The 13165-nt window shown below is 49.5% G+C and overlaps 1 protein-coding gene across 1 annotated transcript in view; it reads left to right on the top strand.

Moving 5' to 3' along the window:
* The window catches only part of LOC144724743 (triple functional domain protein-like), a 189425-nt gene that overhangs the window by 97088 nt on the left and 79172 nt on the right, over positions 1 to 13165 (top strand). The window contains exons 30-35 of the mRNA XM_078604129.1: positions 2189 to 2281; positions 3199 to 3310; positions 3618 to 3808; positions 4539 to 4640; positions 5624 to 5772; positions 6480 to 6585. Coding sequence (XP_078460255.1) covers positions 2189 to 2281; positions 3199 to 3310; positions 3618 to 3808; positions 4539 to 4640; positions 5624 to 5772; positions 6480 to 6585 — 753 coding nt within the window. The remainder of the gene's footprint in view (positions 1 to 2188; positions 2282 to 3198; positions 3311 to 3617; positions 3809 to 4538; positions 4641 to 5623; positions 5773 to 6479; positions 6586 to 13165) is intronic.

The following is a 13165-nucleotide window of genomic DNA, read 5'->3' as shown; positions in this document are numbered from 1 at the left end:
AAGGTGCTCCGGAGAGGCTGCTGACCGACCAGGGCAGAAATTTTTCCGATAAACTACTCAGACAAGTCTGCGATCTCCTGGGCACAAAGAAAATTCGGACCTCCCCATATCACCCACAAACTGACGGGATGGTCGAACGTTTGCATCGCACCATCTCGTCCATGTTATCACAACAAGTTTCGGACTCGCAAACGGATTGGGACCTACAAATTCAGGGGGTCTTGGCGGCGTACCGGATGGCACCCCATGCGGCTACGGGGTTTTCTCCCTTTTACCTCATGTACGGCCGAGAACCAGACCCGCCTGTTCGTGCCCAGTTGCGGATCCCCGTGCCGCAGGGAAAAACTAATCTGGCTGACCACGTTAAATTTAATCTGGACAAATTGACCGAGGCACGGGATGCTGCAATGCAAAACTCTGACCTCCGTCAGAAGGCAAATGAGCGCCTCAGATTGAGTCGAGCGCACATGCTGCAGTGGAAGCCGGGGGACAAGGCATGGTTGCACTGCCCCCAGGTGCCACTGGCAACCTCCTCTAAACTTGTGCGGCCGTGGCGGGGCCCTGTGGAAGTGGTGGAGGTGTTACGTCCGCAGTGCGTGCGCATCAAGTGGGGGAAGCGGCGATGGTTCGTGCACCCCTCCAGATTAAAACCCTTCGCTGCGGTACACGACCCCACTTCACACGCGCGTGGCCAAACATGTGGGGGGTCGGCCGACTTGCTGGGTCCGTCTCTGTCGCTCTCACCTGATGCCTTGCCGGCTGTGCCACCTTCAGGAGCATCAGGAGTGACGGGCTCACGCCCGATCACCCCTCCTGCGGATACCGAGGGTCACGCGGAGTCAGAGGAATGCTCACCTCAAGACGGACAGTCGCCACCTGATGGTCCGCCACGCGGGGTTACCCCGTGTGAGGGGCCCGCTGCAAGGACGCGCGCTAAAATGCGCAAACTGTTGTGAGGCCGGAAAATGTGTACATAGCTGTTGTGTTTATTGGCTGTTGTGTGGATGGTGTGTTTCCCGCTCCTCGGATGTACATATGTTGGGTTCACCGTTTGTTGTGTGTGCGGGGTGGGTTCCCTGCTGGTTGTATATAAGCTGTTTTTTTTACGGAATTCGTATTTTTTCGGGGGGGTGCGACGGGTTGTTTCTCATCTTGTTGTTGTGTCTTGTTCTGGTTCCTGTTATGGTTCAAAAATAGTGAGGCACACGTCAGGGGGTGAAGGCACCTTTATTGTCAAATTTTGTATGTTGGCAGCCGGGACGGCTGCATGCTATGTGGGGGGGAGTGATGTAGGGCTGTTACAGAGAGCCCGTTATGCATGGCAGCCTATGGTAAACAAGCACAGTGGGCGGGGCTACGTCAGTGCACGGGCAGGTGCCCTCTACGACGTCCGCGCTTCGGACGTTACGATCCCCCGGGGCCCCACCCCTCAGGGAGGGGGGTGTATAAAAGGGGAATGTATCGGGGGGCTCGGGAGTGATGTTTAGCTAAAGAAGAGGAGGCGGAAGACGTCTGAGATAGAGCCCTGGACTCCCCCTGGTACGCCGTCCTTATCAGGACCGCGCAGGCTCGAGCCAGTGGCGTGGTACCAGAGCCAGAGCCAGTGCTGGTCTGGACTCTGGGTACCGGGCCCGACTGACCAGTGTCGGGCCAAGATAGCCTCCCCTAGCCCATTAGTGGAGGACTCAGAGGCAGGCTAAGGTTAGCCTAGAGGTGTGTCCTCAGATAGACGGGTGAGGGGGCCGATACCCCCTCAATTGTGTATGTCACAAAGTTGGTATTCAAATAAACAAGTGTGCCTCCAACTCCGGTGTCAACGAGTCATAAGCGTTACTACATACCCTCATGTGTCATTTTTTCCTCTTCCGAGTCGATGTCCGTAAAATTCCTTCGCGATGCGTTTCTTTGCCTCTCGAAGTACGCGACTTATAGCTTGTAGGTCTATTTTTAAATGTCATATGAAAGGTGTGCACCAGATGGCCCTAAAACAATTACACACTGGGAAGTGCAAATTCGATTCAGAAGGTGGTCTTTATCCACCTCCACGGGATGCCTGAGCCAAATACGCCAGATGAGCTGTGCACCCACGTGGACCGTGCGCCACTTGCCCCGTCTCCGGACGCTTGCTCGTTCTTACCTCGCTTGCCTTCTCTGATTCGCGTGCTGCCTGCCCGACTCTCACCCACAGGAGATCCAACAGCGGCACGGCCTGGCCAACACCATCTCCTCCTACCTCATTAAGCCCGTGCAGCGAATCACCAAGTACCAGCTGCTGCTCAAGGTGGGTGGCCGCGTGGTGCACGCTGCGGTGCGGTGTGGAGTCGTGGTGGTGGTTTGTGTGAATGGTGCTTGTGTAGTGACATCGCTGGATGTCACCATGATGTGGTTGCAGTTACCGGCCCTAGAGGGGCACGGAGCGACATCGCCGGATACCACGGTGTGCGCTGAATAATAGCGCTGGATGACACCACGCTTGAAGTGCAGTGCCGACCCTACAGGACAGGTTGTGTAGGTGCCGACCGAAGGATGGGGGTTGTGTGAGGCCATGGCACTCTGGTTGACCCGGGAGGACACGTGACCGGTTAAGTTGACGGAGGGGCTCCAAGAGGGGGCTAGGGGGAGTCACGTGATTGGGACCATATCTTTCCCGAGGATTCTGGAAGGTGGACGGGGCCAAGGGCAGAACCGGCCACGGCAGAGAGAGAATATCAGCCGGGTCCCGAGAGGGACCAGGTTGTCGTGCATCCGGGAAGAAACCCTTCATCTACCATCTCCGAAGTCATTGGTCCCGGTTCGTAGTAGTAATTAGTGTAGTTACCCTGGTGGTCACCACCTTAGGTTGTTATTCTGTTAAGGGGAAGTTACCCCGTGTGCTGGAACTGAACATATGTGTTGCCTTCAAAGTCTACATCTGCGACTCAGTTGAACCCATTACACTTGTAATGGCTGTAGTTGTGATGACGATGATATCGCTGTTTGTGGTGTGCGTTGTCACAGTGGTGGTTGTGGTGGAATGCTCATGGATGGATTTGATCTTGATATTCTCTCGGTGACAAAAACTAAAGCGGACACTTTATACTTAAAATTTGATCACGAGCAGAAACTTGCCGCAACAGTCATTGACAGCTGAATGTGAGATTTTGCTCCTCGTTGCGGGGGTGTGGTCATTGCTTTCATCATGAATGGGATCTCGCGCAGGAGCTGCTCACGTGTTGCGACGAGCGAACGGGCGAGCTTAAGGAGGCGTTGGAGGTGATGCTAAGTGTCCCCAAGAGAGCCAACGATGCCATGCACCTCAGCATGCTGGAGGGTGAGTGCGGACCAACCGTTAGCATAAGCCATCTTAACCGACCAGACCCCTGCACTGTACAACACTTTTTTTTTGTCAATACACTGTTTGACGGGGACTTCCCTACACCTGTTTTTGTTTGTTTAGTTTTTTGTCCTTCCCCCACACCTCTGTTGAACACGGTTGGCTACGTATGGTACGAAATAAGTTCTACATATATACATACACACATACATACGTGCCGTCCATCGTGGTCATGTGATCAGGCTTTGTTGAACAATGGTCACTGTATATGTATACGCCTCTCTCTGCCCGCGTGCGCGGACAGGTTTCGACGAGAACCTCGATGCGCAGGGCGAGCTGATCCTGCAGGAGTCCTTCCAGGTGTGGGACCCCAAGACGCTCATCCGCAAGGGTCGCGAGCGCCACCTCTTCCTCTTCGAGCTCGCGCTCATCTTCAGCAAGGAAGTGCGCGACTCGTCGGGGAACAGCAAGTACCTCTACAAGCATAAGCTGCTGGTGAGTGCATGCGTGTGTTCGTGCGTTCGTGCGTGCGCGCGCACAGCTGGGGGAAGTGGGGGCAGGGGGGCGGGGGGCCGTGTGCGTGCGAGTGGGTGGATGGAAGTTGGAGGTGCTGCTAGTTGGCTCATTTCCACGCAGTCCCTTCCTGCGATCAAGTGCAGGTCGTGCCCTTTGATGCTAATTGCTGTCCAATGGTTTGCGTGGGCTTCCATTGGGGCTGCTTGGCCCAAAGTGAGTACTGGGTGCATAATGTGCCAGCATTGATGTTTGGAAGATTAACCTGACACCCCATATGGTGGTGGGCACCATCCGTAACATTTGAGCACTGCCTGTGATAATAGTTGCTCGCAAAGCAACTCCTAATTATGATCCTTGTCACTTTTTCAATAAGTGTAATTAAGATATAACCTGCATGTATTGTACAAGTGGGTGTTGTGGAGGGCATATTTTGTGCGGTTAATGGCCATTCCCAAATGGTAAACTTAAACTACCTGCATCTGTCGCGCGACCTCCGCCTTCATCATTAATGCACGGGTCTGTCCTGTGACCTCACATCATCATCCTCCACTCCATCATTAACGCCTGGGTGTTCGACGTGCCCTCCAGGGAACCAACTTTTATCACTGCATGTGATCTTTGCTGTGCTTAAGACCTGACGGACGACGGCCCACCATGATGAATGAGGGTTGCATTTTGGTTGTGCGCACGTATGTGTGTATACGTGCAGACGTCAGAGCTTGGGGTATCTGACCACGTGGAGGGCGATGCCTGTAAATTCACCCTGTGGGTTGGTCGCACTCCGACATCTGACAACAAGCTCGTGCTGAAGGTAACCCCTAACCTTGGAACTATGCATCTGTTCTGCTTGATATAATACCTCCGATGAGTTGTTCGATTATCATCACATTCAAGGCAGCTTGTGTGAAAGCATCATTAGATCAATAGCATAATAATATGCATTAAAAATGGTAGTCTAAGAAACTTGGACTTATAGTCATACATTTGTTTAAATTATCAATCATATTACTCAAATGCACTCGCATACACACCTATATACAACATCCTTGTCACGCTTATTTACATTATGTCACAGAATCGCCAAATGTGTATTGGGTGAATGACATCACCGCAATTGTCCATCATGGAATACTCGCAGAGTGACGAAGATCACAATCTCTTGAAAGCTGCTTTTCGAGCTGTAAGCTATGGTCTTGGTCTTGTTCCCAGAGTTGTTCTGAGCTCCACTGCCCACACAGCGGTCGGAGGACCCATGATGCATCATTCTGCATGGCATCTGTGTGTCTTTGTCTGTGTGTCTTTGCCTTGTGCACGGTTGAGATTGCATTGGTCGTGTTCCCACACTTCCCCCCCCCCCAATAATTTTTCCCAGCGGTAGTGGCTGCCGCGTGGTTTGCTTTTGGAAATGTAGCCATTTTGTCAAGGGTTCAAAGTCAGGGTTGAGAGTCTATACTAAAAAATATCATAGGAATCTTGTGTATGCAGTCATTATTTTACAATCATTAACACATGCCGCTTGTGTCCAAAGCACATGAAATGAGCAGATGGAATTTTCCCCTTTGCAAATTACCATGCTGTTAGGCTACCAATGGGTGGGGGGGCCCGCTCAAGTGCGGTGGTGTCAAGGAAGTTTAAAGGTCACACGACACAACAACAGAAAAGGTCACCACCCTTTAAACAATTACAAAAAAAATGTTTAGGAATAAGGAGCGGCACGAACGCGAGCCTCGTGTGACGCAGAGCATCCGTCATGCTCCCCCCACCCCCCTCGCCGCCACCCTCCGCGTGTTCCAGGCGTCCAGCATCGACACCAAGCAAGACTGGATAAAGCACATCCGTGAAGCCATCCAGGAGCGCACCATCCACCTCAAGGGGGCGCTCAAGGAGCCCATCCACCTGCCCAAGTCCACAGCCGGCATGAAGCACAAGGCTTCCTCCAAGAGGTGTCCGCTGCTCTCATCCCCGATGCCCTGTCGATTTTGTCGACTCTCTCATTCGGTTTGCTTTCCCTACCTCGCGGCAGTCTTGTGTGTTCCGTACTCAATGCTTGATGATACCGGCTGATACTTGGAGGATGAGCGAACACTACCCTTGGTAGTCTGTGCTTCCTCCCACATCTCCCCTCTGTCCACCACTCAACAGTCTTCACCTCTATCTTCCGTGTCCTTAATATTTCACGATTTCACTCCATATTTTTCTTAGTCGGCCCCACCATCCCTTCGATGGGATACGAATCCAATTTGTATCACATTGTGTATGCGTGCCATGTGCATGATACATTTGCATAGAGCAAATCATCCGTGTGTGTGTGTGTGTCACCCGTGTGTGTGTGCTCGTGTAGGGAGGGGTAGTCTAGTGGTTAGCGTGCTGCGCTACGAACCCGGCGACCCGAGTTCGATTTCTGCTCATGAACTGGTTCTGGGCCTCTCCTATATCGACTCAGCCTCAAAATGAGCACCAAACGCGGTGTGAACACATTGCCACTCAGGGGAAAACGTGGCCGAGCGTGGCGCTGGCCACCCACCCCCTCTTGTGCTGTGCCGGGTTTCATAGGTGCTCGCAAACAGCACTTGGCCCAACAGTGTGTTAAGGCTGAGGATCTTTGTCACACATCGCAGCGGCGAATAGCTTGTGCTCTTTTGCGTGACAGGGATAGCGGAGGGGAGGACGGGGACAGCCAGGGCGATGGGAGTTCCCAGCCCGACACCATCTCCATCACCTCGCGCACCTCCCAGAACACGCTGGACAGCGACAAGGTGAGCGGGCTCTCGCAGGTGCGCAGGTTGAGTTGACCAGTGCACAGGAAAACGGGAGAAGAGACGCAGCGATGACAATCCTGACAAGGTGGGAGCCGCGTGCTTGCGGGGCTGTGTGAACAGCAACTGGTTCATGGTGACAACAGATAAACTGCTCTACATTTCCACGTGATTAGCCACTTCATTGGGCTATCATTTGTGGTCAGGTCGCTTCTGAAAAAGAGCTCTTGCTCAGTGGGCCTTACCTGGTAAAAATAAAATAGTTTATACTTTATAAATGACATCTTGCCAGTTAGTATAGCGAGCTTTTTCATTTTGACTCCAAACAGAAAATAATAAAAAAAAAATTGGCTACGTATGACACGAAAGAAGTTCTACATACATACATGTTGACCTGAATATGATAAAGAATAATCAGTTCAACTGACACACATAAGTAGTATACCTGTATTATGAACTGATCAAAAAAACAACTCGAATCTAAATTTTCAAAGCAGGACGGGTAGATTCTACTTTCATTCGTTCATAAGTGCGTGTGAACATGTGTGTGCGTTAACACAGCGGCACGCAGTTTGGCATAGACCAGCAGTTGCAGGACCGTAAGCCTGCGTGAGTGTACGCGAGTAACTAATCCGTGTGTGTGTGTTTCAGCAGCGCCGGTTAATGTTTCAAATCTGTAAATAACGAAGAAACCCATCACTACAGAATAACATTTGGGCAGGCCGGGAAAAAACAACAAGTTTCCACAACATGCAAAAAATGAGCATGCGAGTGTGTACAAAAAGCATTGAGCAAAACCACCAGTTCCTGCAGAACTGCATTTGTTGACATCTTGTCTTTAAGTCACCATCAATTGAGTTTGTTGTTCTTCCCCCGCACTTCCGATTAGCACGGTTGGCTACAAACAGTGCGAAAGGAGTTCAACATGCTTCAATAAATTGAGCAAAATATAACTTACAGGTCAAATTGGCTCAATTTATTGATGGTGAATTAAGACGAGACGACCACAATGCAGTTCTTCAGATAACTGGTGGTTTTTCATAATGCTTAAGGCCAAGAGCTTTTTGTCATGAATCTCAGACTGGCCATTGTATGTTGAACTTCTTTCGCACCATACGCAGCCAACCTTGCTGCACACAAAGCCCACCTGCGTTGTGTGGAGTAGACGATCATGTTGAGTTCACGTTGGCACACGAGCGATATCCGGCGCGAGCTGGCAGGTCAGTCAGTCGTCGTGCGTGTGACTTGCGTAATTTTGCGTTTTCCACACCCGAATTTGGCAGCGCGTCAAACAACAGCTTATTTTAAGCCGTAGGCTTTCATGCCCTGCTCTGTTCATTCTTAGGTAAGAGTTTATTTTGCGTATTCGCTTGCCACATTTGCTATGCACGTGTGCTCCAGCAACGTCTTCTTCACGACAAATAATCATGCGACACGTACGACAGTCTGTGTCGCACAAATTAGTTTGGACACTTGATTTCATTATTGTTTCTCACACTGCTTTAACCTTTACATGGTTACCTTATTTATCTGTGATGGTTATAACTGACGATTTATCAATTGTTTACAAAATGAACGCAAATTCCACGGAAATAAAATACGAAGTGTATTTGTTCGAGCGATTATGTAATTCTGATACATAGTTCAGTGCGTAATGACAGCTTGCCCGAAGCAAATATATAAAGGCATTTGATGTGTGTTGCAATGGGAAATTTGTCATAAGATAAAAATAAACTGCGAGCCTGAGCATGCTTGGGGAGCAAGATGAATGTTCACCTGCATCTTGCAATTCCCCCTTTGTTTTTCTGGCAGTTCATGAGATTAACGCTAAATAAGGTCCTTAGTTGATTCATAATAAATGTTTTTGGGTTGGGTCGCGTAAGCATTCGTGTGTCGTAACCCTCCAGCACCCAACACAGCCAGTAAGGTTTGTCGCGTAAACAAAACGCCAATGAGTTGCTACTTCAGCCGGTGTGTTGGAGAGTAAATCCCCAACATTTAAAATTTGACTGCGACGTTTTGCTGGTAATTACATCCAGCATCAGCGGGCGATTTCCCAGAATAGTGAAGCAATCCATCTGCTTCCGGTCTTAAATAGTGCAAGATGACGTCATCACTGCGAACCCATCATGTGCAGAGATCAGAGGGGGAGGAGGGTTTATTGTAATTATATAATATATTAGTTAGTTAGCATATGTTTCCTTTTTTCAGGAATACAGTTGTAATAATACGCTTCCAGGCCACACAAAGCCTATAGTTATCAGAGCGGTTAAAATTATTTGTATTTCTCTCAGTTTCAATAGATTGTCAAATCAGTCTCGGCCAGTAATAATTAGTTTTACACAACAATTTAACGTTATCAAATTGAGTGTCCTTGTTGGCAGGCATGTTCTGCAACTGTCGGCAGTTGCGTTTGTGAGTATTTAATATTTCTTTGGTATTCTTTTACTCTTACACTAATGTCACGTCCCGTCTGTCCAATATAGCATCTGCCACGTACGAAGGGGTTGATGGCCGATGGTCATGAAGAGTTACGGAGTGGCAGCTGAGGAATTGAACGTGTCGGAGAGTCCAACTTTCGTGGAGATGGAGCGATGAAATTGGTTTGTCTGCAGGTGCTAGGTTGATTTTCATCATGCAGTGGATTGATCGTGGCTAATGGTGAAAATGATTTGTAATCTGGTGAGGGCATGTTCAGTCGTATTCAAGGGAGACATGGCAACCTATACAAGCAAGGTAGTGTTGGGATTGATTTAATAAATTTATTTCATTGCAAAGAATGTGGGATTTGAGTGTTTACTTGGGAAATGAATCCAAAATCTGCAGCGAATGGCTCTCATGAACGATGTTACATTCATACCCACGTCTGTAGACGGCTGTTTTGAGAGCGCACCATGGAGTTGCCTGTAGGAATGTGACAACTCACCATTGCCATACTGCCATGAATTGTCGAGATTCAAGGTCACGTTCCAAGTCAAGAATGTATCCGGTTATTTCGTCTTGTTTGTACCATCTCATATGTTCTTGAGTTTGTTCAGCAGTATTACATTAACCTATTAAAGAGGTAGCATTTGCAGTTGATGGGGCTTTTCAATGTAAACAATGAATTCCTACGTACACGATTTTATGCAGGTGTCATGAGCATAAGAATGATTTCAAACTATATCAGTGAATCGTTACATGTCTAGGGAGCAAGGCATGCTGGGATTCTCACTGCCCGAACCTGTGCACACTGATTCAGCCTCAAACTGATCACTATAGTACTTGGTCTATTCAGTCCCCAAATAGAAATGTGGTAGTCTCATGAAACCCACGCTACGTTCCCATAATATGGAAAAGTAACCCTAAATTTTGATTTAAAGCATTCGTGACTGCAGGGATTCATCTTCTTGGTTCTTTCGGTAAAGTCACGAGAATTTACCGAAAGAACCAAGAAGATGAAAGGTAACCCCCTTGAACATATATGGAAAATGGGAACCTCCATTACGCAATGTTTGAAATCCCCTGGTTGAGATTTAGAAATTACACTGGTGGGGATTTGTGACTTTGTCGATGCGGTTGCATTGTTCGCCTGCTGCAGAGGAGTCTGCAAAACGTTTCAGAGCCCCGAGATTCACGGTTGCATTCGGTGAAATCTCGTTGCATCTAATGCATGCGCTGAAATTTACTCTCGCATCGATTGCACTTTGTGAAGTGTTTTTAACGATTGCACGCGTGAGCATTTTCAGCCTGAGCGTACTGCAAAGCTGTGCCTGCAGAGGTATATACAGTGTACGTAGCTACGCGCCTGTTTTAGGCTGGGCACGAGCACTTATCAGCGAGCGACATATCGTTTTGTGTATCACCACCACCACGACTGATATGGGACACGCATTTAGCACTTAAAAGCCCAGCGCTGTGCCAGCTCCGTGAACCGTGCATAAATCCCAATTAGGAAAAACCGGCTCAAAAGACGGTCATTAATTCACTGCAAAAGTAAGTTGGAGTTTGCAGCGTGCGCAGTGTAAGTGCAGGGCGGCGTGAAACTGCACAGTGCCTTGAGCTGGACCGAGAGGCTGGGTTTCATGAGCTCTGAAATGGGGGGTGGGGGAGTGTTGTGGCATGCAGGATGGGGGTGGCTGGGACTGGCAGGGGGTTATGCTGCAGAGCTCTTAGTGTGGACAATGGTGGTGGGATGAAGGTAAGTTGAGTGGGGGAGGTGGATGTGGATTTGAATGTGAGAGATATCGCTCAGCTCCACTGCTAACAACCCTCCACAAAACCCAGCTGTCATGTTCTCTTAATGAGCAGAAACGTGGAGCGTAATATGGAACACACCACCAAACTCGCATCAACGAAATCTTTGTCTCTGGCACGAGTGAAGAAAAATTGGCAGCGACTAAAAACAGAGGACTGTGGGTGGAACTGAAGGGGGACTCGTGCTGAACACCAGCGCTCTCGTGGCGATAGAAAGGAGGGATGTGAGCGGTGCTCGTCTGCAAAGCAAAGGAGGAGGGGTGGCTTGGGAGAGAGAGAGGGAACTAGATTTGAGTGGGTGGGGTGGTGGTCTCTGGTGTGTTTGTGGAGGGGGGGGTGGTAGTTTAAAGGATGGAGGGCGTGGGGAGGTGCATGGGAGTAGAGAGTATACATTGAACATGGGGAATTGAGGTTTGGGGGGAGGGTGGGAGGTCGTTTTGGGGGAGGGGTTCTTGCCTGGCCTGCGATGGTTTGGGAAACTTGCAGATGGGGTTGGACGGGGTAGAGGGCCTTTCGGGGTTAACGTCTGGCTGGGCCTGGGGAGGGAGAGATACAAGGCGTGTGTGTACACGCGCATGAGCCTTGGGGTTTCTCAGGAATTATTCTGCGCAGCCGCTCGCGAAAAAATGTGGCTTTGGCGGCAACAACATGGGCGCCTTGTTGATGTAGCCCGAGTGATAACTTACTGCTTTGGAAAGTGTCCCCATTAGACATTGTTTTGGAAAGGATGAAGGACAAGGGAAAAAAAACTGGGGAAACTGTGGCACTCTGACAATGCATTTTATGGGGTTGATTTGTTGATTAGCGTTGTGCGGACGTTTCTGTTGTGGAGTAAAACATTCCCGGTGTAATTAGTGAGTTGTTTATAGGTGCGCAGAGACATTTTTATGGTGCCTAAACTATTGCGTGACTGGTGCCATTGGTTATGTTATTCCGTGTGAGTAGCTTATTGCTTGCAACAAATCTAAAATACACTCTTTTTAAAACCACATTCATTATTAAAACAGTACTTTACAATAAACAGTTTGGTGGGTAAGGTCTTTCACGTACAGCGACGTGCTGCATGCACGAGTCGTGGTTTTTTTTAAAGTCCATTTTCCTGCACGTAGTTTTTTTTCTTTCTTGAACATGAATAAGAAGTGGAGAGGGAGTTTGAATGGAAAAAAATACAAAGCTGTAAAATATCGTCCTAACCACCAATAGCCCAATGATGGACAAGAGTCATTTAGACATTGGGGAGGTCGCACAAATTATCCTCCTGGGACACATCTACAGAGTGGTTTTTATGTGGAATATGATATATATTTATGGGCAGACTCGTGTGCCTAATCATTGTGGATTGCAGCGTTTCCTGGCATGGAGCACATGCCTGGCGTGTGTCTGGCTCGCTCAGCTGAAGTCAGATGGGGTGGGGGGGGCATTTGTTGGGGTTTGGAGATGGGAAGGGGAGAGGAGGGAGGAGGGGTGAGGAGTGTTTGGTGGAACGCAGCGGGGATCCTTGGGATGTGAGGGGAAGAGGAGGGGAGGGGGGAACTTGTGGAGGGAAAGAGAGGAGAGAGGTGGGGCTGCCGGTGTGTGGCTGTGTGCCGCCACCTCATTCATGGGACCGCTCGCTGAGAGAGACGTGACTTTCTTTGGCTTGCAAAGTAGCGTGGAGCAAGCTCGGCACGGTAACTCGCCACGCAAGCGGCTCGCGAGATGCGCTGGGAGTCTCCTCCGCCTGCTTCCGTTACACCCAACTCGGCTGCGCTAAGGCAGATGTGCGGAGTGTCAGGCAGGCGTACGGAGCGGGAGACCGACAGACCGCAGTGAGGGCTTTGGCACACAGCGAAGAGTTTAGCTTTTTTTTATTTACACTCGGTTGTTTTTATAATTTTTTGTTACGTTTTAGAAAAAATTGTCCTGCGGCCAACAGCTAGTGTGTGAGCTCAGAGGTCGTCATTGCCTCACTCGGTTTTCCCTGGAAGACAGGTAAGGATCGATGTAATCGGCAATTGCCAAAAATTAAGTACACAAAGGGTAATTGGGCAGGGTTGCACTGCAGCGTGTGTGTGCGACGGGCGTCGCAGTAGCAGCAGCGGCAGGGGTGGTGCTGCCTTGGGCGGTGCCGTGAGGCTCTGTGCGTATAGGGGCCGACCCGTCGAGTCGAAAATCTCTTGAGGTGGCAGCGAGTTACTCCCACGGCGCTCATTGATTTTAGTGAGCTGCGGCACGAGGATACTTTTTGCTTGGTGTGGTACCATTAGCGAGTGAAGGTGTGTGGCACCAGTGGCAAGCGTTCGCAGCAACAGTCTGTATTAGCGGTAAGCACTTTAAGCTGGTGGGTTTTAGCGGAGCCAGTTTT

The sequence above is a fragment of the Lampetra planeri genome, chromosome 2 (assembly GCF_965212315.1).
Source record: "Lampetra planeri chromosome 2, kcLamPlan1.2.h2, whole genome shotgun sequence".
NCBI classification, from domain to species: Eukaryota; Metazoa; Chordata; class Hyperoartia; order Petromyzontiformes; family Petromyzontidae; genus Lampetra; species Lampetra planeri.
The sequence above is the reverse complement of the archived record's forward strand: the minus strand, read 5'-3'. Positions and strand labels throughout refer to the sequence as shown.